Source organism: Vicugna pacos, chromosome 16, assembly GCF_048564905.1.
Source record: "Vicugna pacos chromosome 16, VicPac4, whole genome shotgun sequence".
Taxonomy (NCBI): Eukaryota; Metazoa; Chordata; class Mammalia; order Artiodactyla; family Camelidae; genus Vicugna; species Vicugna pacos.
This window is the reverse complement of record NC_133002.1, coordinates 37,011,175-37,038,476: the sequence shown is the minus strand read 5'-3', so window position 1 is coordinate 37,038,476 and position 27,302 is coordinate 37,011,175. Positions and strand designations below refer to the sequence as shown.

At 52.8% G+C, this 27,302-nt stretch overlaps 1 protein-coding gene and 1 long non-coding RNA gene across 5 annotated transcripts; one reads left to right on the top strand and one right to left on the bottom strand.

Annotated features, from left to right (window-relative positions):
- Positions 1 to 247: 247 nt before the first annotated feature.
- LOC140686120 (uncharacterized) lies at positions 248 to 11,795 on the bottom strand. Of its 4 annotated transcripts, XR_012059648.1 has the most exons (5): positions 11,662 to 11,795; positions 8,167 to 8,282; positions 5,579 to 5,657; positions 5,149 to 5,203; positions 248 to 1,146 (listed from the first exon to the last, which is right to left on the bottom strand). It is a non-coding gene; the product is annotated as an uncharacterized lncRNA (long non-coding RNA). The 4 variants fall into 4 exon arrangements; XR_012059647.1 differs by lacking the exons at positions 8,167 to 8,282; positions 11,662 to 11,795 and adding an exon at positions 5,739 to 7,657 and having other exon boundaries at positions 248 to 1,164; XR_012059645.1 differs by lacking the exons at positions 8,167 to 8,282; positions 11,662 to 11,795 and adding an exon at positions 5,739 to 7,657.
- DLX4 (distal-less homeobox 4) lies at positions 10,576 to 16,533 on the top strand. Its single transcript, XM_006218645.4, has 3 exons — positions 10,576 to 11,719; positions 15,112 to 15,308; positions 15,714 to 16,533. Exons 1-3 carry the CDS (start codon positions 11,455 to 11,457, stop codon positions 15,954 to 15,956), a joined length of 705 nt encoding a protein of 234 aa, XP_006218707.1. The 5' UTR covers positions 10,576 to 11,454; the 3' UTR covers positions 15,957 to 16,533.
- The last annotated feature ends 10,769 nt before the right edge of the window (positions 16,534 to 27,302 follow it).

Genomic DNA, 27,302 nt, shown 5'->3' with positions numbered 1-27,302 from the left:
GCCACTAAGGGGAGGGGCATGTAGCCTTGGAGATGATTGAGTCCAATCAGCATTAAGCATCATCCATTTATTCAACACACCGCCATTCAGCCCTGTGTGCCAAGTGCTGTGCTGGGGGCTGGTGAATAGAGAGGTTATTGTAAATTAGACCAAAATTTTCCACCAGTGTAATGGCTATTTCAAACTACGTGCCTGTGTGATCCTTGCTCCCATGCCTTGGCCTTGGGGAGGCCCCCAGCAAGTCCAAGACTCTTCAATCTCATTTATTTCGGTGGCCATTTCCAATTAGGATTGTGTAATTGATACAATCACTGAAGGCAGCATGTGGGATAGACTCAGGACAGACTTCTGCGTGATCTTCCCCTCCCCTTCTCTGGGGGAGTGAGCTTTGACAGGCAGCTGGGTTGGAAAACACCCTGGACTGGGGTCCAGAGGACCAGGCTTTCGTCCAGCTCCAGGATGTCATCTTGGGCCAGTCACGTCCCTGCTTGTGCTCAGCCTTTCTGTGTGTAACATGAGGGCAAGGGAGTCGGGCCAAATCAGCTTCTCATGGTGGCCAATGGGGGAGGGAGATTATTTTTAATAATATGAAGATTTCCAGGTCCAGTCCAGACCTTCTTGATCCCAGAATTTGAGACCCATTGGTTCTGGGGACCTCTGAGGCGCCTTTCAGCTCTAAGTGCTGGAGGCCGAGGGCTACTCCAGAGGCTGCTGAGGTCCCCAACTAGCCCTGGGTTCCCAGCATGCAGGAGTCACCACCACCCTCCAGGAGGTGGCCACATCATCAAGCTTGTTTAGAGGCTTGGGCAAGTGAAGAGCTTGTGGTTAGGGCAGGTGGCAACAAAATCAGAACTTCGGGACGCTGTTCTTGGCTGAGAATAGGCTTCCAGGGTGGTTTGGGCGGTTTGGGGACTCTTGGTACCTTTTCCAGGGATAACGATGCCCAGATTCTCTAGGAATCAGGTCCCAACCCCAGGCTTGGGGGGGCTTGCCTAAGAAGAGGGGCAGGCAGGCAGTGCAAGGTAAGAAAAGCCCATGGGACAGTTCCTGGGGACTTCAAATGGGGGTTCTTTTTATTTTGAACCCAGTTTCTTCCGTTAAGTCAATTTGCTTCCTGGTTTCTACTCAGCTCCTTTCCTGATGCTTCTAGGACAGAATCATATGCTGTCAGAATTAGAGGGACATTAGTGGGCACCTGCCCCATTTCTCTAGCCTGTGATGCAGCCCCTCAAGTATACACATCATCAAAAACCTGCATTATTAGCTTTCCATGTGCTCTACACTCTGCTAGTCACTTTACAGGATGTCATTTGCTCCTTACAGTTTAAATGGTAGATATTATTAACCCCATTTTACAGTTGAGAGAAATGAGGCTCAGAAGTTTTAAGCCATCTCTCCAAGCAGCAGAACTGGATTCAAACCTACTGCCATCTATTCCGGAGCCCAGGCTCTCAGCCACACCTTAGAGCACCCTCCAACTTCTCCCTGATGCCTCCAACCACAGGACTCTCAAATACTTAATGAGGACGGACTGTACACATGCAAGATGGAGGAGGCAAAGCTCCAAGAGATGAACCTGTCCCTCCAGAGTGCCTGATTCCAACGGAGGATGTGAAATAATCACTCCATACAGGCAAAAGGAATTGGTGCCTAAGACAGTGGAGAATGTGCCTCCTTTGGAAAACTCTAATGATTAAAAGTGTCTTCCTTATATTAAACCTAAATATACATTCCTCCAACTTGCTGGCCTCAAAAATCACACAGAATCAGTCTGAAGCCCTTCACACTTTTGCAGACAATTCTCACGTCACACTGCCTGCTTTCCATAAGGCTGGTTGCCTTCTCTCTAAGGCTTGACTTCTGTCTACTCTGCTCTGGAAAAATCCAGAGAACCTCAATGTCAGGAGGCAAAGGTTCCAATCCCAGCTCTTCCATATACAGGTTGTGCAATGCTGGGCAAGGCCCTGAGCTATTCAGAGCATCGATTTCTTCATCTGTGAAATGGGGACAGGAAGACTTGCCCCACCTGACCAGGTGGTGAGGATTAGTTGAGACCCTCGGTGGAAAGTATTCCACATGTCACTGAGGGGCAGACCCTCACACGTGTCCCTGTACTTAGGAGGAGCTGAGGGTGGCTCCAGGATTCGCTGGAGAATGAAGATTGTCCTAAGCACCTAGATGTGCAGGACACAGTACCAGATGCCATGAGGACAAGGAGCTGAGGAAGACAGGGTCTCTGCTCTGCAGGAGCTTTCTGTCCTGGGAGTGACACCTCCAGCCATCACCAAGTCCTCTAGGAACAAAAGCTTTATAATCAGGTTGGCTCTGGTACCCTCTGGGGAGATTAAGTGATGGGGACAAGCACATCTCCTGTGAGTGAGCTAAAGGAACCAACAGAAAGAGGAAGAGGAGGTAACTTATATGAAACAACTATTATGCACCAGAGTAATTTACTTCACGACACTGTGAGGGTGGGTTTATTATTATGTCCATTGTACAGGTGAAGAAACTGAGGCACAGGGAAGTAGCATTTGCCCAAGTCAATAAGGTGTGGAGATAGGATTAGAACTCAGATTTGCCTGGCTCCCAAACTGATTTGCTCTCCTGGCTGCGCCATGGAAAAGGCCAGGATCTAGGGAGATGCTGCTCTTATAGCCTCTCACCTCTGAGGAGCAGCGGGAACGCAGGAAGGGACGAGGGACACTTTGGCAGGAACCTACCTCCTAAATGTCACCCTATGGCTTCCTATATCATCCCTGCCCCAGGATTTCTCATAAGTGTAAACAGAGGTACACCATTTCACTCACCCTCACCTATTCATTCAGTGCCTGGATCCCAAGCGTTTATCTCATTACCAGCCCTGTGCTGGAAACTGTGTTCCCCGCGGTGAAAGACCCCATCCCTGCCCTCAAGCAGCAAACCCATCCGAGAGCATCTGAGAGGGACAATGCCACCAGAGGGGTGGCTACAGTATGGGGGAGTCAGGAGGATATCTTAGAATCTGTGAACCGTCAAGGGAGGGAAGCAAAAATTGTATGTACAATACGATTCCATTCATGTAAGTTCATAAACAGGTGAAAGTAAGCAGATATAGGTGATGAAACTAAGGAAAAGCAGGGAAGTGATTAACATGAAATCTGGAATACCTAGGTGGCGGAGAGGATTACAGCCCAGAAGGACCGCTCAGTGGGGTTCCTGGGGAGCTGGCCGAGTCTTACTTCTTGCCTGGGTACCTAGTTTATAAATAGTCCTTAACTCTGTGTGCATGTGTGTATTTTATTTTAATTCACTCTCCTTTGTATTTTTTTCCACAGATTTAATACACAGAAATTGAAAAATTCACTATTGGATGGGATCTAGGCTGACCTCCCACAGCACCCTATCCAGAACTGTGCCTACTAAGTGCTTAAAAGAGGATACTGGATTGCAGAAAATTTTGAAGGACCTGGAAGGAGGGTGCGTGGTCCAGCCAGATAGTAGGGGTGTGACCTCAGGTCTAGAGACAAGAACTTACGAAGGAGTTCGTTTGTTAACGAGAAGTTCTTGAGGACCCAGAGGATTTAGAGGTGTCTTTCCCATGACTGTCTGGATACCTTAGGGTCAGCAGTTCCCCAAACTGAAGCCTCAGACTCCAGAATTAACTTCCCTTTCCCTCAGCACCAAACCACAGGGCAGTACAAAGAGCACTGAGTCAGAGGCCTGGATTGGAAATCCAGCTCTGTACACACTAGCCAGGTTTTCCCTGGCAAAGCACTTCACACCATGGCCTCAGTGTCTTCATCTGTAAAATGGGGCTAATAAACCACCTACTTCACAAGTTACTATGAGGCCCCAGAGCAGTTATAGATGTGAAACTGCTTTAGGGACTCCTGTGTGCGAAGGTCATATTACTCAGGTATTGGTCCTCCTTCTCCCCTCCCACTGCTATTTGGCAAGGAGGGCTCAGGATAAAGCCTTACTCTGATTTAGGAAGTCCCCAGCCTCAGCACCTCCAATCTTCTGGGCTTGTGATTTTCTGGGCCTGAGCTTAGGGTGATTCCAGGAGCAAGTTCCCCAAGTTGGAGGAAGCCCAGCTGGGGAGGTGGCATTCCAGGCGGCATGTCAGAGGGTGAGTCAGGGCTAGGGCGGCCTCTGCCTCCCCTGGCTCTTGGCTCAGGGCCCAGGCTGGGTTATTCTCATTTGCATACATCTGCATATATGTAAGTTTTACCCGCACCGCCTGGCAAGGCCCGAGGAAATACACCTGTGCAGGGGCATGAAGGGAAACCAGAGTGACTCTGCCTGCTGGAGCACCCGAACCAAGAATCTTGGTCCATGGTCTATCCACCCATCAAATGCCTGAATCTCTGAAAAAGCCAAACACATGGCTTCTTCCCCAGGCCCCTCTGGTTGCCCAGGCCTGGAAATTTACAGTCATTCTTGCCTCTCTCGTCTTCCAGTACAGTCACTAGGCCCAGTAAAGTTTGTCTCAGAGCCACCCTTCTCACACTTCCCCTCCTTCCCATCACCTCTGCCACCAACCAACTGGGTCCCCCCCCCCACTTCACACATGACTTATTTTCAACAGCCTCCTAACTGGGCTCTCTGCCACCTGACTCTTCCCTTCTCAGCCTACTTTGAACACAAGCTGCTACAAGGAAGCCCTTCAGATCACATCCTGGTTGTCCCCACTTCCAACAGCCCCATTCTAAGTTCCTCGTTGTCATTGGAGGTCTTCCACAGTATGGAATCTCCTGGCTCAGTCTCAATTTCCCCACTTCCTTGCCTTCCAACCAAGTGTGTGTAGACCCTACTCACACCTTTTCTGTTTCTCAGTCTCCTCATCTGTAAAATGGGGGATAATAATAGAACTCCCTTGAAGGGTTACTTGAAGATTTCAAGGAGCAAATGCATGTGAAACATAGCATATAAGCCCACAATAAATATTGGCCATTATCGATATTATTTCTCTGACCACCTTGGTGCATTCATCTCCTGGGGTCCCCTCTTCCTCCTCAGCCCTTCAGGTGTTTCTTCAGGTAAGACAACCCCTTGGTAGTTAAGAGGACAAGCTGGCCTGGATTCCAATTCTAACTTGTGGACAAGTTACTCAAACTTTTTGTGCCTCCATTTCCTCATCTGTAAAGTGGGGGTAATATGAATACTTACCTCAGAGAATTTATGTGATAAATGAAATGATGCATGGAAGGGCTTAGCACAGTGCCTGGAACACAGAAAACACTTAATAAGTGTTAGCAGTGATTATCATTATTGCATTACACAAGACACAAGGCCTCAGAATACCTGAAGTTCATCTTATCCTCCAAAGGTTCCAGAGGGTTCCTTAGATGTATTTTAAGGAACAGTGCCTCCACCTGGATCCCCCTGTGCATCCCACAGCCAAGGAACCACTACCCTCCCTTCCCCCACCCCTCTCCTGTGCATAGCGCCTGAGGCAGCCAGTCGCCTATTAGGTTGGCTGGTGGTTAGGAGATGGGACAGGGTTTCCCCCTCCCCATTAGTTCTGGGGCACTTCCCACAACCAGAATTTGGGCTGGGGAGGGCTTGTTTCCCCCAGAGTTTGGGAGCCGCCCCTTACCCTAGGTAGGGCCAAAACAGCTGCGGGTCGGGCGCACAAGCTGAGAAGGGTCTTCAGGGGAGGGGAGGGGCACACTGGTCTGAGAAGACGGAAAGGGTAACTCAGCTCAGTTCAGCTCCCCTCGGAGGCACAGCCCCCACCCCATCCCGTAAGTACAAACCTGCCCCCATCTCTGCCCACTTCCGTGTCTTCCAGCCTTTTCCAGGCAGCAGTTGATGAACTTCTTGTGTTTGATCCGTTTCCAGTGGTAATTAATGGGGGTGATTGAGGACGGAGTGTAGATGGGGTAGGAGGAGCTGCGCGAGCCACCTCCCTCTCTTTAAACAGACCCAAGCGCTCAAGGGCCCCTCCTCTCGCCTTTGCGCCCCCAGCCCCCCTTAGCTGAGCCTGGTGGGGGAGGGTTTGGAAGAGAAGGGAAGAGCAGGGGAGGGACTGAGCTGTCTCTCACCCTCCCTCCTTGTCCACCCTCCCCCTACTCCAGGCCTGACGCCCCGGAGCCCCACGCGGTGGTACACATGGGGAAAGGCTGCCGGGTTTGGTTGCAGGAGGGGTGCAGGTTGTACTTGTGATTATTTCTCCCATTTGGGGGTGCGCCCGCGTGTTGGTCCCGCTAGCCTCCCCAAGGCAACATTCCCCCTCATTTTCCCAGGCCCGGCCTAGCAGAGGTAAAGCTATTCTCCTTCTCCCCGACCCCGCGGCCCAGGCTAGGATGCAGGGACTAGAACTACCGTTTTCTTGTGAAAGAAAAACATTCAGGATCTCAAAAGGGGCTAGTCCGGGAGTCAGAAAGTGAAACCAGTAACCACACAGTAACGTGCGTGTACCTGTGTGGTTGTGTGTGTGTGCTGAGGGTGTGGCGTGGTAGCCCACGGAGTGTGTACCGCGGCTGTTGAGTTATAGGAGTGTGTGTCTGTGTGTGCTGGTGCGCACACCCGCTTCTTCCCGTTTGTGCTCCCTGGACGGCCATTCCCACTCCAGCTACTTTCTACCAGCGGCTTCCCCCCAGGGCCGGGAGATGGAGATCGGCGGAACGCCCGAGGTTCTGGGCTAGGGTCCGGAAAGGTTTGGAGCACCCGGTCGAGCTGCCTTCGTTCGGAGCGCGCGAATTCGTTGCAGCCGGGTTGTCCTCTCAGCCTCCTGCCGGCTCTCGATGCTCCCCGAGGGCACCCGGCGCGCCGTCCTGCGGTCTGTCCGCCCACCGGGTCCAGCGCTGGAAAGCCAGTCCAGAACTCCCGCGCCCCCTACCCGGCCGGTTTCCAGCTCCCGCGCGGGGCCGGGACCAAGGCCAGCCGCGTGGCTCCTTCACTGCGCAGGGCGGGGCCTCCAAGGCATATTCAAATCCGCCCCGATTTTTTATTAACTGTTTTCTTTTTAGGGGGCGATGGGGTGGGGATTACTTGGTCCAAGAGTGGTTCGTAGTTTTGTTTTGTTTTTAAAGTGTTTGGTGACCTCATATATGTGTGTACTTTAAACGTCCCAGTCAAGCCCAAATAGAAGACTTTTCCCAAACCAGAGGTGAACTTTGGAAATAAAGCAAAGACGCGGGGAGAGTGGCTGAGCACCGAGCACACCGGAGAACCTCGTGGGGAGCCCGCCTGCCGAGCAGTGCCCATATCTCGAGGAGTTGCTGACCTCAAGGTCTCCCCCTTCCCCGCCCGGAGAACTCCCAGGTGATCTGGAATATGAGGCAGGAACGCCAGTCACAGCGAAAGCTCTCTGTGGGAGCGTGGAGGTGAGCGCACCCGGAGAGCGGCGGGGCTGGCAGTGACCTCAGGAGCCAGCCCGCCGCGCCACCTGCGCCAGCGCCCATTCACTGCTTCATCACAAAGAAGAAAAGCAGCAATAATCCATCCACATTTCAGGAAAAGTTAAATCCCAGTATGCGTGTGGCAGAGCACGTGGACCTCTACAGACTGCCCCTTCCCCGGCCTCGCCGAAGGTGGGGGGCTTTTACCACGGCTCTCCCGGCCCAACGCAGTGAGGATTCTTCACCTCCCCCAACCTCCACCAAACCGAATAATTTGCAAAGTTTCCCCAAACCGAGTTACTACGGAAGCCCTGCCAAATCGGACTTAAATTCCACAGAGAGCAGATGAAACTAAACTAAAATTTCGTTTAGGAACCGTGGGTGGGATGGAAGAGAAACGGAGCGGATAATCCCGCAATGGCCGCCAAGGACCTTGGACCGGGGTCACGGTGAAAACTGCTCCCCAGGGCAGAACCATAGAGGTGCTGTGTGGAGAGCCTGCAGCGGGTTGCAGACCCCAGCGCCTGGCTTCTGTCGCAGACGCCCACCCTCCTTTGCTTAGGCGCGCGCTGTTCGCCCCCTACGAGCCCAGGGACTGTGCAGTGAGCCCTGTACCCACCGAGTGTCTGGAGTCGGGAAGGGGCACTCGTTCGGAGGGAGTTCCTGATTTCAAGGGAGAGTCCGAACTCTGGGTGTCTTCGAGTGAACATACTTCCCACCTCTGAGGGCGCTGATTCTGCGCCAAGCATCCTTACGGGATCCGGTGGGATTGCGTTTGCAAGGCGACTGCAAAGAGCCTGCAAACCGCCGTGCACCGCGCAGATATTTCATGTTCACTCACCGCGCCACGGTTGATTCCTGAGATCACGGTTGATTCCTCAACTTGGGACCCCGCTGGCGGCTCCCAGGCCCTGACAGGTGTTCTCCAAGTGGGCCCCTTCCGCTAAGGGAGAGGACCTGAGTGAGAAAGAACTGGGAGAGTCACTTCTGGCTTTTGTGACAAGCAGAAGGCTGATGTATTGGTAGTGACAGGAGATAGTCCCTTGATTTTGCCTACTTACCTTACTTCCTCCCCTCCTCCAACTCCTCCTCCTCCATTTTGGCTTTATTACTTTTGGGGATTTGTTTTTTTAAGTCATTCTAAAGTAAATGACAACAGCTTGGAGGTCTTAAGCGTAGCTCCCTCATTTTGCTAGATAAAATGAGTCTCAGAGACTGGAAATGGCTGATTCAGGTTATTACAGCCAGCCAGTTCACGGCTGAGCTGGGATGGGAACCCAGGCCTCAGACTTCTCAGGCCAGCAGTCTCCCACTTCTGCTCAAACATCGGTTTACAGCCCTTCCTAAACCCCATGCCTATCCCTTCCACCTTTCCTCTCTCCCCAGGCTCCGAGGTTGGTGAGATGTGGCAACTGTCAGAGGCGAACCCTCCCTGGGGAGTCTGCATCTGAGGAGAACATGAAGTTTCCCAACAAGGTGCCCCAGCTCTACACTCTCCAGGATGTGAGAAGAGAGAGAGCCCTGAAGAGGGAGGTGATGATGGAGGGAGAGGTTTCCTTGTTTGTAAACTGGGGATAATAACAGTACCTACTTCATAGGTTTTCAGCAAAGATCAGAGGGCTTGGATGTTATGAGTATTTCATGAAGTCTAAAGGGCTGCAGGATGTTTCCTTCTGCTGCATGGAGGTGAGGATCCTGCATGAGGTCAGCGGGGACCCCGTGAGAACTTAGAAGAGGCTCTCACTATGGGTCTCCCGCCTTTGGAGGATGCCCAAAGTCAACAGGTACAGGGGTCTGCTGGTAAAGCCACCCCTGCTCTTTCTTGCTAGGTCTAGCTTGGAAAGGATTCTGGGTACTTGGCCCTTGGGAGGAAGTTCCACCTCAAAAGCACCTCCTTTGTGAAACCTTCCCTGACAGCCAACTCCACCCCGAAGGGCATCCTCTTCCTTTGGTGCATGCAGAGATGTCGTCCTTGGAACCCACCACAGTACTGTTGTGTGGCAGGGAGGAAGGTCTGGAAGGATATGTCCTTGAAAGTTCTTAGCTCCCGCTAAGGAAGTGGTGGCATGGCTGGAATTGGGTAAGAAAGGGGGAAAGGTGGTCCCATGTGGAAATAGCATTTCTCAACTAAGCAAACACTGCATATCCTGTTGGATGACAGGGGAGTGGGTTTCCAACTATTCAGAGGAGGGGGCTCCCCCGCAGAGCCCCTTCTACTGAAGCTCCAAGGCGTCAGGCTGGAGAACTCAGAGCCAGGTGCCAGAGGAGTGTTTTCTTGGAAAAAATCATCTCTATGAGGGAGTCCAATTTGAAGCCAACTTGCTCTTCCTCCCTTCAGGGCACCTGACTGCACACCCCAATCAATCTTTCTGTCTCTCCTGGCCACCCCCTAGTGCCTTCTCTTACTCTTCTAAGCTTCCCTCTTTCTCTGATCTTTGTCCTCTCCTACTCACCCACTCCCATGTTAAGACTGCTGCCTTCACTCTACACCCTGATAATGAGAACACATGTGTATACAAACATGAATTGTCCACACACTCAAGTGAGAGAAGGTGTGTATATGGACATGCTAGGGAATCTGTAAGAACTTGTAGGTTTGTCCCTCCCCTAATATAAAGCAGCTTAGATATGCGTGGACTGATGTCTCTCATAGGATGGGTACAAGTACACAAATGTTGATATGCTTGGGTTTTCTGTATTTTCAAGTGTATACACTGACAATTTGACTTGTATAGTTGTGGGTCTGTGTAAGAGACAACTCTAGTGCTTTTATTCAGGAGTATTGCTATTCATCTTCGGGTGTCTAAATGTGTGTACATCACAGCCCATATTCTGTATTTGTAGATCCATAAATGAACCTCTGTTCATGGAAGGATGTTAATGTGAACATCGGTGTAGACACCTGTGTGTTGGTATATGCTGTATTTGAATGGAGTCTCTATGTATTTGTGTACCTGTCGCCATAAAGAGTGGTATATGTGGACACCTGCGCATCAAGGTCTTGGGTACTAATGTTTAGAAGCAGGCCCTGCACAAAGACTGGAAGGTGTGGCCACTGAGCCTGGCTTGCTGTATTTCCTGCGCCCTCCGAGGAGCCATCAAATTGGACTTGCCTCCCACCCCCGGATTTTGTCCGGCTTCGTGCTGGGCTTCAGCCTCATGCGGCGCCAGGAAAGGCGGGGCGCCGCACGGGCAGAAGCCCAGACGCCGGATCCCTCCGGAGGCCTCGGGGGCCTGCAGAAGCTGTGGTGTCGCAACCAAACCCGGGCCCCTGCCGGAAGCGGAAGTCAGGACGGGGGGCGGTGAGGTGCAGTCGCTGCGGTCGCCGCATGCCAGGCCGAGGGCGCCCCGCTGGGGCGTGCGCGCCGCGCGCGTGCGGGGCAGGCTGGGCTCCGGGCGGTACCTCCTTTGCCCTGGCGTCTGTTTACCAACAAACTGCCTGCGACGCATTCCGACGCGCTGAATAAGCTGCCGGGCTGGTCTCGACTCACGGACTGAAAGTCCGTGGCGGCGGGATCACAGCTGCGGCGCGGATCCCTGAGAATCGGCGAGTGCGACCGCAGGTTCCCTGCGTTCCTGAAGCCGCCTTGCCACTGGGGCATCGAGGCCACGTCAACTCCCTCGCTTTTCGGCCAGACTGCCCTAATCTCCTTGCAACCCCGGCACCCCTCAAGAAGCGGAACCCGAGCTGGATGGGCCTGGAGCGTGCGCACCGCTCTCCTCCCATCTCCCAGTTCCGAATTTCTCTACCCCTGGCTGCCCTGAGGGGGCGGGCCCCGGCCGCAGGCCTCCGTGAGGTCACCGCGTGCGGTAACCAATCCGCGGCGTCCAAGTGGGCGGGGACCCCCGTCGGGTCCCGGGAACCGAACCCAAGAACGAATTGGGGGGGCATGAATTTAGGGGGGAGGGGAAAAGCCATGGGGGGCACCCCCCGGAACCCCTTTCCCAGGCGCGCGCTCTCTGCTAGAAGAGGCTCAGAAAGACACTTTCTCCCGGACAAGTGTGGGGGAGGCTGGGTTGGGGGGCTCATCCGGCCCCAACGCCCGAGGCTCGGAAAAGAGAGTTGGCTGAGAGAGCAGACTCCGTGCGGGGCCATGGCCTAGGCCCTTCGGCCTCGGCTCCGGCCGCAATGACCTCTTTGCCCTGCCCCCTCTCTGGCCCAGACGCCTCCAAAGTCGTCTTCCCGGAGATCGCCCCCGTCCCATCGGTAGTGGCTGCCTACCAGCTCGGCCTGTCCCCCACAACCGCAGCCGCCCCCGATTTGCCCTATTCCAGGCCATATGGCCACCTCCTGCCCTATCCCTACACCGGGCCAGCGACCCCCGGAGACCCCTACCTGCCCTACCAGCTACCCGCGGCGCAGTCTCTGCCGTCTCAGCAAGAGCGGGAGGCAGGTAAGTCGGGCCGCAGCGGTTCTTCCCAGGTCTGGGGTCCTGATCCAGTGAGCCCCTGAACTTCGCCCTCCCCTGGTTGGGCGCAGCTGGAGAGATTCAGACCTTACTCAGATTCCACGGGATCTGGGGGTGGGGGGAGGGCGAAGGGATGGGGCGGGAGAGGGGAAGGAGGGGCGGGGGCGAGTTGATCTAAGTCTCCTTTCAAACCGACCTGGTTTCGATTTGCAGTTGTGTGAAGCCGGGCGGCAGGGCTCCTTACCCAACCCCCTGGAGCAGCAGGAGTTGTGTACCAACTTGTAACGGAAAACTGAAACAATCCAGATGTGGGTGTAGGTGCCTAGCCCCTTCCAGAGGATTCGTTGCATCGTGCACTCCTTCCCTTCTTCATGTCGCCCCTCTCCGTGTTCTTGTCTCAGAAAGCAGTGCTCAAGCCAAAAAGCCTGATAACTAGAAATTAGGTCACAGTGGAGGGCAGATGTGGGGGTTTATTCGGGGGCACCTCCCCTTCTCATCAGCGGGTCGGATGTGTCAGACCAACTCGGAAAACTGACCTGGTAGAAACTGGGGCTAAAACCCTACTACCCATTGTTCTAAGAATGTAGCCACAGTTGGGTCAGGCATTCTCTCATTGTGGATCTCAGCCTTCCAGCCAAAGGAACTGGCCGTTCCTGTCATCTCCACCCCTTACCTTTGGGGTAGGTTAGGCCCCAGTTCCACTGCCTGGAGCAACTCTGAGCTCCTGAGAAAGCACTCACTGGAAGGCCTCAAAGAAGCCAGGAAGCTGTGCCTTCCTGGTCCTGGGCCTTGAAGGAACAGTACCCATGCAACACTATACATAGACCCATCTATACTGGCTTGAGCTTAGACCTCAATTCCCCTGCACTCCCAGCCCCCAGCTAATTGCCCCGACAATTGTTTTTGGCACAATTTCCTCCAAGGATGCACATTCACTGGACAACTTAGCTGGAGTCAGCCCAGGACAAGATGTCCGCCTCTTTTCCCTTGTTGCTCTGCTGAGACATATGAGCTCATAAATGTCAGAGCCAGAAGTGACCCTAGAGTTCTGGGAGCTCAACCTTCTTGATGTACAAATGAGCAAACTGAGGTCCAAAGAAAAGGCATGCATAGGTCAAGAATATAGCCTGTTTTCCAGGGTAGGCCCTTACAAGTTGACTTGCACTGCCTGGGGCCAGAGAATAGGATTTTAGGGAACTTCCTCAAAGCCCCCAAAAGTTAACTGCCTTTTGTGCCAGAACTGGGGCTGCCTCTTTCCCCTGCTGGGTCTGTTGCTGGAGGAGGAGCAGTTAGGGGGAGGGGAGGAGAACTACAAATGATCTAGTTTCTAAAAAACGAATCCCTTGGCCTCTTCTCTTCAATATATGCTAATGTGATACATTAGTGTGTGCCTGTGTATCTCTTTAGTGGGTGGTATTCCTTATTCTCTTAAGGACAAGGTTATCCAAGAGAATTGCTGGAATTGAGGTGGTTATTTTCAGTCCTGTCTTATACACTCTTGCCTTTCCTTTTCTTGGTCTAAGGCTCAGAGAGTGGAGGGTTTCTTTCCTTTACAGAATTTTCCCCGATCCAGCGAAAACTGCACGTCCTTAGACTAGACTGTAACAATTTTCTGCTGAAACTAATGGGTTTGGCTCACTCTACATTAAATGATGGGATGTGAGAGAGGGCTCAGGGGTCTTCCTTTTGCCCCCACTTCATGTCGACCCCGGCCTCAGGGAGAGGTTTGGCTCCAAGTGAGATGCGTGCTACCACCCAGATGAGCAGGCAGGCGTGGAGCCGCCTCAAGGGACGCCCTTCGGCTCTAGAATCGCGACCTGGGCAGATCCAGTCGTGACTTGCTGCAACTGGTGTGGAGAAAAGCAGCTGTCGGGAAAGGAACTTAGAAAGGGGTCCGCTGGGAGAGTTAGGGCGCGGAGGGCTTTGAGAGTTCAGTAGCCAGGGCAGGCTCCCTGGCTCTCTGCGACTTGCTCAGTCCACGCAGCCAGAAAGGCGCGGGTAGTCGCTCGGCGGCGGCCCGGGGCGGCGAGCAGTAGGGTCGAAGCAGGGGAAGCCCGACAGGCGCGGGCGGCAGCGGAAACCCAACAGTTTTTCTGGGAATTGGCTGAGGTGGGGGTCGGCAGGGGTGGATCTGAGAAGCCCGCAGGGCCCGGGGCCACGGGTGAGGGATGCGGGGGAGGTGAATGCTACGGGTCAGTGCGGTCGGCGGAGGGCGGAGAACCTGACGTGAGGGGTGAGCCCGACCCATGGAAGAAGGCGGGGTTGAAGGTGGAGTGGGGGACGCAGGCGGACCCCCACCGTGTCTAGGCACCCGAGCCGAGCGTTCCGTCAGCTGAGGTCGGCTGGCAGGCCCGCGAGGAATGAGACGAATCTTGCCCGAAGCCGACTGGCATCTCGGCCGCTCTGTCTACCCCAGCCCTGACATCTGCACGGAATAGTCCCAAGGTGTCTCCGCTGAGTGGCGCAGGTTGGGGCCGCTAGGATCCGAAGAGGGACCCCCCCCCATCCTATGGCGGGGCCGTTCCCCCGCTGAGATTCCTCGAGAGGCTGAGCCCGGACTCAGGAGGTAGCCAGATCCCCGCGGCGGCATCGCCGCGCGATCCAGGAGCCGCCCGGAGGGCCGGCGCTGCGCACTCCCCGAACCCGGGTCACCTTCCCTGCCAGCTGGGAACTCCTCTGTGAGTGCGGCCGGCCGGGCGGAGGAGGAGACTGCCCTGCGCCCACCGGGCTTCTAGGGCCCCAGAAAGCCGACTTCTCTAGCCAGCGGGTCTTGGAAGGTGTGCCTCAGGAGAGGGGGGCCCTTACAATAGGGGAGGCGATGGCAAACCCTGGGGCACTTTCCACCCACTGATGCTGGGAGGGGTACTCATCCTGGCGTTCAAGGCCCACTCAGCCGGGCCCCTCCGAACACCTCACTACTGGCAGCAGGGAGGCTGCCACGCAGACACTGTCTCGGGCCTCTGAACTGTGCTTTGGAGTTCCCTTCGCGTGGAACGCCCTTCCCCCATCCTCTACGGGCCTCTCAGCCCAGCCCTCGTCCCAGCGCTTCTGCCCCGCCCCGCCCCAAGCTGGCGCCACCGCTCGGGGCTGAACTCTGGCCCCCCGCCGCGGGCACCGCCCCTACCCTCGCTCTGGCCTTTGCTGTCCTCCCAGGGTCACAGGACCGTTAAGAGTGGGAGCGCCCCGAGGGCAAGAACTGCTCACAGTGGACGCGGGGCTTGAAAGGAGGAGGGTGAAGCGGAAGGTAGTGAAGGGCTGAGCCCCGCGCCTGAGTTTTTGCTAACCCTTGGCCGAAATGCAAAGGAGATGCAAAAGAGCCCTTGAGCTGGAGCGCCCTCCCCTCTCACGGTGCACACACCGTCTCGTGCTGCCCCCAGAATCGGAGAAGCCGCCGCTGTCCCCGGAGCCCTCGGAGCGGCGCCCACAGGCCCCGATCAAGAAGCTCCGCAAGCCGAGGACCATCTACTCGAGTCTACAGCTGCAGCACCTGAACCAGCGTTTCCAGCACACGCAGTACCTGGCGCTGCCCGAGAGGGCCCAGCTGGCTGCGCAGCTCGGCCTCACCCAGACACAGGTGGGGCCAGTCCCATCCTTTCTGCCCGCTAACCTTCCTCGTGTGTGTTCTCTGGAAACTCACTCCCAGGTGTGAATGACTGATGAGCCCCCTAGCCCTATTTTCACAGTTCTCAGGGTGGGTGTTCATAGCTGGCCCCCAGTAAATTGGGGGAATGTGTTAAAAGGTGTAGGGTGGGTAGGTAGAGGGTTGATTCAGTGGATAGAGGAGGTACCCAGACTGGGAGAACTGGATACTAACTCAGAGGTAGGAACTTAGGGGCTATGGAGGACTGGAGCAGGTGTTCCCAACTTCTGCCCTTTTCCCGGGACAACTCCCTCCTGCGGGATCCCTTTCCCTGAGTCATACCCTTCCACACAAACACTCCTCCTGACCTTCCATTCTGTCCCCTTTTCCTCCCCATAGGTAAAGATCTGGTTTCAGAACAAACGCTCCAAGTACAAGAAGCTCCTGAAGCAGAACTCAGGGGGACAGGAAGGGGACTTCTCTGGGAGGTCCCCCTCCCTGTCTCCCTGCTCCCCACCCCTTCCATCCCTCTGGGATCTACCCAAGGCAGGGGCCCTGCCCACCGGTGGCTATGGCAACAGCTTTGGAGGCTGGTATCAGCATCATTCCCCCGATGTCCTGGCTCCACCTCAGATGATGTGAGTCCAGAAAAGGACAGGTCAGGCCCCCAGCCGTCCTGCAAAGCCCAGGCAGGACCCAGCCCAACTGTACCCCTTCTGGGCCTGAGGAAACCAGTTCCAGATGGGTTTCCTCAGGAGGATGAGGAGCTTGAGAAGAAAAAGGATTGGGTGGGGTTCTCTCCTCCATGCCTCTTAACCAAAACAGCCTTAAACTTTGCCCCGCCCCCAGTCCTAGACCAAGGACTGGACACCTTCCCTCCAGCTGGTCAAAGGCTCTGGAGACAGAATTATTGGCTGGAGTTCAGACTGTTCCCAGCATCCCTAGTCTTGCCACCCCTTCCTTGAGAGGACTACAGTCCCACCGCAGGCTGGGGTCAAGCCAGCAGCAAACACTGAGGGTTTTTCTCTTTGTGTGCCTTGGGCCTTGCCCAACTCCACTGGTGAGTGAAAGCAGAAGTACAATGGACATGTCCAGAGTCTTCAAGTTGACCACCATCGAGACCTACCCACTGATTTTTCTTGGAGGTCAGCCCATTACCCCTGTAACTGATACACTTACTCACCATCCTAGGAGGTAAATGGAATACTGAAAATGTGGAGTTTTGTGGATCTATGGGTAATTTTTGCTTTCTTCCTAAAAGAGCCCTCTTGTCCCATGTCTATCCACTTTGAATAGAAAATGGATCCAATTATCCATCTAGTTCAATGAGTATTGAATCTAAACCCATTCCTAATATGTGGAATCCACATGCCCACAAATCCATGTGCCCACATTGTCGGGGAGGGGAGGGGAGGGTACATCAGTAGGATAGCACCTTGGGGAGAATGGGGACAAACAGGCTCTGTGGATAAGTGAACGTAGAGACACCCCAAATAGGTGGGGGTGGGTCCAGCAATTCCCCTCCTCACAGCTGTCTGTCCAAAGGAACTGCTCATACTTATAACCAATCTGACTGGCAGCCCCCCAAGCTCTTACCATCCCCCCATATCATGAGCTTTCAGGGATTAAAGTTTGAACAGAAAGCTGGGCCCTGGCTGTGAGGTATGTTCAGTTTCATGACTTCCCAGGCTGGGAGTGACTGCTTGGCTTTCTCTTCTCCCCCATCTGACTCTTCCAGCACTGAACTAGAGCCACTGGATCCTAGTGTTGCTTCTGCCACTAACTAGCTATCTGGTTCTAGCTCTGGAATGTTCTAATAATGTCCACAGGTTCAAACACTCCTGTGTGAAACCGGAAGATGCTGATACTGGTAATGACCAAAGTGTGAATGATCCTCACAGCACATTCTCTCCCGGCCCAGTTCTGAAGGGAGCTGGCACTTCACAGCCCCCTGTGCCCACCTTCAGTGCTCACCTGGGGAGAGGACATGCCCACTGAGTCAGTGAGGGTCTCCCCTGGGAGAAGTGTGCTCCTTGGGGTGGAATGGCCCCAGCTCACCTAGTGGAAGGAGGGAGTGGGCTGGGGAGGAGAAGGAAGACCCAAGAAGGAGCTGGACTTTTTTTCCATCCAACAAACATTTGTAGAGCTTCTGCTCTGTGTTAGATCCTGGGGATATCAAGGTGACCTAGGCAGAGCCTGCGAGCTAACAGGGAGCCAGAAGATGACCAGCCACTTGTGTGGTAAGTGCCTGGTGAGGGGAAGTACAGAGGGCAGTGAGGGCACAGTCTATTAGAGGGACTCCAACTCAGCCTGGAAAATGTAGATTCATGACCACTGCTCCCCACTACACACACACACACACACACACACACACACACACACAAAACACCCAGTGGCAGGGGGACTGAGGCCAGGGGCAGCAAATAATTCAGGGAATCCAGCCCAGCCTGGCCCGAGGCCTTGGGGGAGGGGCCTCTAATTCCAGGCAAAAGACTCCCAAGTCAAGCTTCCCTCTTACTACCTAAACCTGTTCCCAAGCAAACTGGGGGCTATCTCAGTCTGAAGAGCCCTGCTCAGGCACCTGCACCAACCCTGGCTAGCCTGAGAAGCTCAGATTGGGGTCTTATGTAGGGGACAGGGCTTATGACAGTTAGTGGAAGCGCCCACCTCTGGAGCCCTGCAGTCAGTCCCTCCTAGGCCCTATTCTGTGCTACTGGCCACCCCCACTCCCCAAAACACTTGTGGAAGGTTCTCCTGGGGATGACAAATGCCATGGGGTGGGTCAAAGTCAAGATCCAGGAGCAGTGAGGAATGAGGATGCCAAGAGAAGAAAGATCTTCCTCTTCCCATCAATTTCTTCTGCCCCAGCCACCCCACTTCCCCTGCTCCATCTCCATGGGATCTCAGGGGCCCTGGCCCCAGATTCCTCCTCTGGGTCTTCTCTGAGGCCATAGGTCCTCAGGGCAGCTGTTCCCTCCCACTGCAGGTTGCACACTCTTCTTTCCACAGACCTGAGATAAGATCTACCGCCCCATCTCGGAAAGCCTCCAAAGGCGAGATTAATTGGACAGCCCAACACGAGTCGCATCGTTAAAACAACAGCCCAAGTTGTAAAGTTAAGTAGCAGAAGAGTGTAATTACCCTCCCAGCCAGAGGCCAGCGGAGCTGATTCTCTGCCTCCATCCACCCATCCTCCCTTTCCAGGGGAAATGGGAATCCTTTCCCACTTGGGAGCTGGTCCAGTTTCCCAGGGCTCCTGAGTGCCGATGGGACTGGACTTCCCGCAGAAGAGATGCCCTGTGCCCTCCCCACAACCCAGCTGAACTGTAGGAGGAAAACCTGTGGTTTCTTCCTATGAGGATATCTCTCTGAGAAAACTGGGGTGATAAGGGAGTGGGGACACTACCACATGGTTAAGAACCAGTGGCCTCCATAGTCCAGCTCCCCTGTGTGACTTTTGGAAAGTTGCTTAACCTCTCTCTGAACCTCCTTTTTCTCCCCACTAAGATGGGAATACTAAGAGGACCTGCTTCCCAGTGTGGTTGTGATGATGAAATGAGATAGTGCTCGTAACATGCTTGACATGGTGCCTGGAACATAGTAAGCACTTAATAAATGGCGTTCATAGCAGCCGTGATTGTCAGAGAGGCAGGGTCACAGTGAGGGTGAGTTCATACTGCCACTGCCATCTATTCACCTCTTGCCTCTGGCCCTTCTGCCTCCTCAGGGTAGGGAGGAGGAAAAGGGGCTGGAGACTAAACTCCATGCATCACTGGTCACCACCTTTGAGAGCAGGGCACAGACAGCGTCGGGGACCTCTCACCTGCTGGGTCTCAGCCACAGGAAAGCTGACTTGGGGCTGTCCTTCCCTCTCCCCACGTGCTGTTTTAAGACACGTCCCCCCATCACTCCCCCAAGAAAATGAGATTCAATTAATTCAATTAAAGCAATTTTAGAAGCAGCTCCTAAAGTCTTTCAATGTGAGATAATTACAAGTAATTTACCTCTGTGAAGAGGGAAAGGGCGCATGGGGTCTGGGGGGAGAGGCGTTAGCCCCCTCCCCGCCAAGCACACACAGATCTGGAGGGATTCCACACTGCCATCTGAACTGCCCTCCCATTGGCCAAATTACTTGCAGGTGGGAAGAAGGAGCATGTGGTGGTGGGAGGGGGCGGGGAAGACAGAATGACAGTCTGCTCCTCCCCCACTCGCAAATCTGCGCTACGAGGTGGGGGCGGGGAGCTGGTTGTTCCCCGACAAAATGTCTGCATAGCCCTAGCAGCTGATTACTCAGCGCCAAACCTCACTTGAGTCTGGATGCCTGAACTTGCCTCTGGGATTGTATCCAGAGTTGATGGAATGCTACCCGGGGTAGCTCAGGCCTGGGTAGACAGGGCCTTCGAGAGATCAAGGACTTCCCCAGAACTTATAAGGGATGTGGGTAGAGAGGAGAAAGGCCAGAGAAGACACACGTTGACTTCCTGCTTCCAAGGAGATGATGATCCACCTACTCTGTCTCCTCCCCTGATCAGCTTTCTAGTCCTGCCTGGCACCCAACCTCAACTCTTTCCCTTGTAGTGGTGGCAGATCTCCTCTCAGCTTTCTGACCTCAGGGCCACTGAAGCCTCTTCCTTCAGAAAAGCATCCTGCAGGTGCTTCCCACCCCCAGTTCACCTGAGATAACCCTTTCCTTGCCAGGGCTCATTTGGCCTGGGCAGAGGTGGAGGGGGTGACGGTGCTGAGAGGACACTGGCAGCGAAAGGGAGGAGGCAGGGGGCTGAGACCAGCATGTGGGGATGGGCTTCAGGCCTCTGCAAAGTCTCCTCTAAATCCTGTCCTCAAAGTACCTGATTTTTAAGGGTCTATGCAAATAGCCCCTATTCCAAGAGGTGAGTAATGTTTTAACAATGGTGCTGGGAAAGAAAAATTCATTGACCCCAAAGTATTTCTTTTTCATATCTTCCCTTCTCTTCCGTCTGTCTCCTGGCTTCTCCCTTCCAAGAAGGAGTGAAGAGGAGGGGCCCTTCAGCTCTAGTCCCTCCCCTCTCCAGGCCTTGCCCTGACTCCTTTCTCTGGGTAGCATTGCTGCTGGACCTGGGGCAGCCAGGGAGAAATTCTGTCAGTGAGTCTCTGGGCGACTACTGTCTCTTCCCTTCCAAGATGAAAAAATAGAGAAAAGGGACTGCCTCCTCATGCCTCCCCTTCCGCCTTTCCTGGCCAGCTCAGATTGGTTGGGATGGGGGTGGATTAAAGGTTCTTCTACCCCAGATCTCAAAATACAAAGGCCTCAGACAAATGCACAGAGACAGGCAGATGCAAGGACCCAGGCACAGGGACATCATAAGTGCACACACGTTGCCAAAAAGAAGGTGCACGCACAGACAGGCAGACACACAAACCAGCGTACGTTGAGTGGGCAGAGCCGCACACGGAGACACGTAGGCACGGGTGTAGGAAGCCTTCCATGAAAGTACATAGACATATACAGAGAAATACACTCACAGGTTGTGTACTCACAGAGAAACACGCCACAGAGGGATGAACCAAGAAGGAAATGCCCGGGGACTGGAACATCCCCAGAAATACAGACCGTCTTCCCTGTGTGCAGGACAGGGTGGGATGGGCAGGGCGGAGGGCAGGGCAGGTCCCTATCTCTCTCTCTCTTCTCCCACCCCTTCTCATTCCCACCCCCTTTTCCTGGTGGTCCATCTCCTATTTTCTGGGAATATTTCCCTGGTAAGCAGTTGGGGAGGGAGGCTGAAAGCACACAGAACCTGATAATTTAATTATGAATTTATTTTCTTTGTTCTCTGAAGCCTTGCCTGCTTCCTTTCCTGAGGTCTAGCAAGAGCTCCTGTCCCAGCCCTTCCCGGCACATCCCCCAACTTCCAGATGTGGCCATAGACTGGCACAGGAACCCAAAGGCTGTCCTCTTGGGTGTCTCCAGTGATCCTTCTGCTCCACCACCCTGACAGCAACTCCAACACCAGGGAAAGAGGAGGGGGCCTGGAATCACAAGGTGGTCAGGAAAGCTCTGCTGTATTACTTCTTGCTTTGACCGTAGGCAAGTTACACATCCTCTCTGAAGCTCAGATAATTTCTCTTCCTAAATTCTCCGTGTGCGCATGTGTGCACGTGGGGTGTGTAAGGGATTGATGTGTATCCACCACCACTTTCCACTCCAGTTTGGGACATTGTAAAGCAGAGTCTGTCTCTCCCATCAGACTTGGGGCTCCCCGAGAACAGGGCTTTGCTTCCTCCATCAGATTGGATGCTTTCTGCAGCTCTTTTCAACCCCAGAGTTTGATGTCTTTAAGATGCTCAGCCCCGTTGGCGTCCTGGGGGACATGTCTGGCCAGCCTAGGAATGAAAGAAGTTGGCCTCAAGCTTCCTTTAAACGTCAAGTTTTCTGATTCAGCTCCTCACTGTGCCAGGCCTTCAGCCTCTCTGGCCCCAAAATGGAGAGATTACTTCATTTCCAGGGGAGGGTGCCACTCTCCGTGGAATATATGTGGAATACATTCCCCTCAGCTTCAGCTGAACCATACCCTTTCAGAGTTCAGTTGAACTTGGAGTCAGATGGAAGGAAGAGCCTTTGGCCAGCCTGAGGAACTCCACTCTGGCCTGTAGCCCCTACTCTCTCCCCCGCCTCATTTCAAGCTGAAGGGTAACAAACAAGCCAAATCGTCAGGCCAGGAGCAGGGCATCCAGATGATCCCACTCAGACCACGGGGGCATCATTCTCTCCCCACTCTGCTCAGGAATCCGGGTGATCATCTTCTCTGTCCTGTTTTGCCTGACCTGTCAGGATTTGTACTCCTTCCTCAGACTGGAGGTTGCCAGAGAGCAGGGCACTGGCCTCCCTTCTTGGACTGGGGGGGGGGGGCTCCGCTCTCAGTGGTTCCTTCCTCTGCCTGATCACCCCTTCCCCAAGCCTCATGTTCCCACTCTTTGGGGGTGGAGGGCCTCAGTGTGTGGGGTTGGGCAGAGGACTAAGAGTGGGTGGGGACATGGGACCCTTGTCCAGGTCCCTGCCCCCACTGACCACCATGCCTGCTACAGAGCCACTAGACAATTTTTCTCAAGTTGGACCCAGGAGCTGCTTTCTCTGTCCCTGCAAGCTGGGGCCTGCTGCAAACTCCTCCTCCCAGCCCTGGAGCCACCGGGAATTCTTTGCTCCAACAGATCCTGGGGGAAGCCAGACTGCGGGAGGCTGCTGACATGCCTCTGCTGGGCTCCTGTCACATTCCCCAAGCCCAGGGGGATCAGCTAGATCCACCAATGCAGGCTACTTCCATCCCTCCTGACATCCTCAGGTCCTCCTACCTCCCTCTCCAAAGCCTGAGTCTGCCCTGGGACTCATCCCTGGCTTTGGCTCCCTCTGACTCCCAGCCCGTTGGCAGCTCCATCTAAACAATAAGAGTTATTCCCCCAGCCCCTCGGAAAATAAAACGTGTCTCCTCATCCAGAGAGATTTTATGGAGTCTCCGGAATGCAGACACACGTCTGAGAGGCCTTGGGCAAGTCACTTTACCTTTCTGGGTCTTTATTCCTCACCTGTGTAGTGGGGATAATGATCAAAATGATATCTCAGAAGGTCATGGAGACAGGGAGAGTGCACCCTTGGTATATTGTGAAATACACCAGATATTTCAGGGGGTATGGTGTCCTATTCCTTTGCCTTGGTTCCAGCATCAACCCAAATTCTCTTATGACCCACAATTTACCACATAGTGGTGCAGAGTATAGTCATCCCCAGGAACACAAAGTAATAAAGAAAAGAGCCAGATACCTGAGTTCCAGTCCAACTCTATGACCCTGGGAAAGTTACCTCCTCCTCCTCCTTCTTGAGGTAAGATTGGTTTATTATATAAATTAGGCAAGTTTCTGAACCTTTCTGTACCCCACCTTCCTCATCTGGAAAATGAAGGTAATAATAGCATGTGCTTCTTAGAGTGGTGAGAACTAAATGAATTAAAACGCAAAAGGCACGATAATGCAGTAAGGATTCAGTAAGGATTTGTTGTTAGTATTATCTCTGACAAAGCAAAGAAAACCTTCTCTGTCCATGAGGGGGTCTTGTCCATCCCTGTTCCTCTGTCAGTCTCCACCTGGGAGCAGAGCCCTGACTCCCCCAAACACCCACCAGTGTGAATGGTGGGCTAGAGAGAAGCTGCTTTGTGAAAAGGGAAGTTGTGCAGGACACTGGCTAAATGGTGAGGACTTCTGGACTTCTGGCCGTGCTTCCAGGATAGCCCTCTGGGCACCCCAGGTGGGAAAGTGCCTGAAGAGAAACTATCCAGTACCTGCCTGGGTCAGAGTTAATGCAGAGGCAGATGAGGCCCCTGAATTCTTTATTCATGAAAGATTATCTCTGCTGTAACCCCAGAAGCTCTCCCTCTAGATCTCCCACCGAAAAAAAAAAAAAGCAGAGAAAAAAAATTTATTTTTACCGTCAAGAGGCTCTGGAGGCGGGGGTTGGGGGGAACCTTCCAGCAGCAAGAAAATTTTGGTATAGTGGCTGGATACAAGATAAATATAGGGTGCTGTTCTCTAGTCTAGCAATAAATAAGGGAAAATATTCCTGTTAAAATGGAAACACAAAATAATAAAATACTCTGAGTATATAGATGTGGAGAAGCAGCTCTTGACCTGATTAGTAACTGAAAGATACAGGCATACCTCAGAGATATTGTGGGTTCAGTTCCAGATTACTACACTAAAAATGAATATTGCAATAAAGTGAGTCACACAAATTTTTTGGTTTCCCAGTGCATAGAAAAGTTGTTTACACTGTACTGTAGTTGTTTACACTACACTTTGGTCTATTAAGTGTGCAATAATACTCGGTCTAAAAAAACAATGTACATACCGTAAAAAATAATGCCATTGGAAAAATGGCACCAATAGACTTGCTCAACCAGAGATTGTAACAAACCTTCACTTTGTGAAAAAGGCAGTATCTGTGAAGAGCAATAAAGTGAAGCACAATAAACAAGGTATGCCTGCAAAGGAAATCATAAATAAAATGAAAAGACAACATACAGACTGGGAGGAAGTATTTATAAACGATGCAGCTGATAAGGGCTTAACTTCCAGAATACACAAACAGCTCATACAACTCAATACCAAAAAACAAATAATCCCAATCAAAAAATGGGCAGAAGACCTAAACAAATGTTTCTCCAATGAAGACACACAGATGACCAATTGACACATGAAAAGATGCTAATATTGCTAATTATCAGAGAAATGCAAATCAAAACTACAATGAGGTATCACCTCACACCAGTCAGAAAAGTCATCATTAAAAAGACCACAAATAACAAATGCTGGAGAGGGTGTGGAGAAGAGGGAACCTTCCTACACTGTTGGTGGGAATGTAGTTTGGTGCAACCATTACAGAAAATAGTATGGAGATTCCTTAAAAACTTGAAAATAGGCTTATCCTATGATCAAGAAATCCCACTCCTGGGCATATACCTGGGGAAAATTCTAATTTGAAAGGATACATGCACCCCAATGTTCATAGCAGCACTACTTACAATAGCCAAGACATGGAAGCAACCTAAATGCCTATTGACAGATGATTGGATAAAGAAGATGTGGTATATATATGTATACATACATATACAGACAATGGAATACCACTTAGCCATAAAAAATAAAGAAATAATGCCATTTGCAGCAACATGGATGGGCTTAGAGATGATCATACTAAGTGAAGTAAGTCAGACAGAGAAAGACAAATATCATACGAAATCACTTACATGGACTCTTTAAAAAATGGTGCAAATGAATTTGTTTACAAAATAGAAAGAGACTCACAGTTATAGAAAACAAACTTATGGTTACCAGCAGGGCCAAGTCAGGGGTGGTGATAAATAAGGAGTCTGGGCTTTGCAGATACTAACTACTATACATAAGATAGAAAAACAACAAGGTCTTAATGTTTAGCACAGGGAACTATATAAAATTTCTTGTAATAACCTATAAATGATAGAGAATATATATGTATAAATGAATTGAAATGCTGTACATCAGAAACTAACACATTATAAATCAACTATACTTCAATTAAACAAAATACACACCAAAAAAATAAACCAAGGTATGCCTATATTAAACCCTGCCCTCTTCCTTCCTGCTGGTGCTAAGACCCAGTGCATGGCTCTGTCCTGGGTGGCCATCCTTCCATTACATCTGAAGCAAGGCAGCCTTAGGTTGGAATCAAGAAAGCACTTTCCCAGTAGAGGGAGGAATTCTATATGAGCCCTCCCTTCATAAGGAGGAAGGGTCAATGTTGGGCCCATTGAGGGTACCTAGAGCGCCCTAGGTCAACTGAGGAGCATTCTAACTGCACACAGGCTGGTTTTATCTAAAACTGACAGATTAGTTTGTTGTGCTCCTGTCACTGTACCAAGCTTTGTGTTAAGCTCTTTATATGTGTTATTTCATTGAATTCCCTCAGCATTCCTGAAAGATACATATGGTTACCTCTGTTTTCTAGGTGAGGAAAATTGAGCCTCACCAGGGCAAATACCTACCTGAGGATATGCAGTAAGTTTGCCTGGATGTTTGCACATGTGTGTCCTAATCTATGATGGCCCAGTGTCTCTAAGGGCACAGGACAGGTCTGGGAACAACAGGGAAGGCTGAGCCTGGCCCCCTCCCTTCTGTTTTAGTCTTAGAGGCCAGTGGGTGGTGAGAGGCCTACAGGCCAGGGATCCAGAAGGCTGGACTCTGCTTCAGATTCACTGGAGGACTTTAAGGGAAGCTATTGAACCTCTTGCGCCTCAGTTATCCCACCTGTGAAATGGGAAAATAATGGCACTGCTCTTGCCAGATAGTTGAGAGCAGTAGATGAGACAGTGCCTGTGAAGGCTCCTGGCACAGGACTTGGTTCACAGTAGGTGCTCAGTTAGCATCCTCACTGCCCAGGCCTTCGGAGGATCTGAGTCTGCCCTTGGGAGCAATTATCTCCTGCTTCCCTTCCTTACCAGCTAGCCTCCTGCTCCCTCTGGTCTCCTGCTTCCCTTGGTTTCCCCCTTACCCTCCCTTAACTGAGGGCATGTCACCCCCTCCCCTACTGGTGATTCCTGAGCTCAGGGCAGGCCTGACTGGCCCCAGGGTTGGGCGTGGGACAATGCCACACGCATTGCATGATGTGTCTGGATGCCCTCAGTGTGCAAGGAAAGGCACGCTCCTACTGCTGTTTGCCAGGTGTGAGATGAGCTACCAGGAGTGCGGGGACACCCTCCCACAACCCTGCACCACCCCAGATAATTCTCCAAGGTGCGGAGTCTCTGGTCCCCGCTTACTCAGCAGACACCTCCAGGCTTGCTCAGATTCGCCCCAGGAGACAATCCAAGAATTTGACTCCTGAGGCCCCTCCCTCCTCCCAGCCCCCTCCTCAGCTTTGCCTCCTTCTGGGGTGCCCATCCTAGCTGCCCTGGGACCCTAAATCTCTCCTTCTCTCAGAAAGCCCACTCTAGGGCTCACCAGCCCAGTTCCACATTCTCTCCTCCACCAGGAAGTCTCCTAAATTCACTGCCTCTCATTTGCTCAGTGACCTTGGGCAAGTCACACAGTCTCTCTGGAGCCGCTTCCTGACGATTAGATGAGATGATGTCCAGCGAGGGTGCAGTCACTGTTAGCTACTGCACTTGCTCAGAAGCAGTGATTGGGTACTGGGCATTCCTCTCATGATCTCAGTTAACCTCCAACAGCCGAGAGAGGGGGACAGTTATCATTCCCCGCCCCCAGCCCCACAGTCCCTCATCTGATGGGAGTGGGAGGGATTGTGTGAGAGGTCCCAAGAGCTCTCTACCACTTCCCTTATTTACCTGGGCAGTTGCTGTCCCCTGAGCATCCTGCTCTCCAGCCTGAGCAACATGCGCACGCGCACGGGGGTGGACACACCCAAGCCCCTACCCTCATGCTTGATGTCCCAGTTCAAACCCTGCCCAGCTCTGCCCCCAAGACCCA

What these genes read in the sequence shown, in the direction of transcription:
- DLX4 (XM_006218645.4), top strand. Translation starts at nt 11,455, where the DNA reads ATGACCTCTTTGCCCTGCCCCCTCTCTGGCCCAGACGCCTCCAAAGTC. An exon ending in TCAGCAAGAGCGGGAGGCAG is followed by an intron (nt 11,720 to 15,111) that starts GTAAGTCGGGCC and finishes TGCTGCCCCCAG; the next exon opens with AATCGGAGAAGCCGCCGCTG. An exon ending in TCGGCCTCACCCAGACACAG is followed by an intron (nt 15,309 to 15,713) that starts GTGGGGCCAGTC and finishes TCCTCCCCATAG; the next exon opens with GTAAAGATCTGGTTTCAGAA.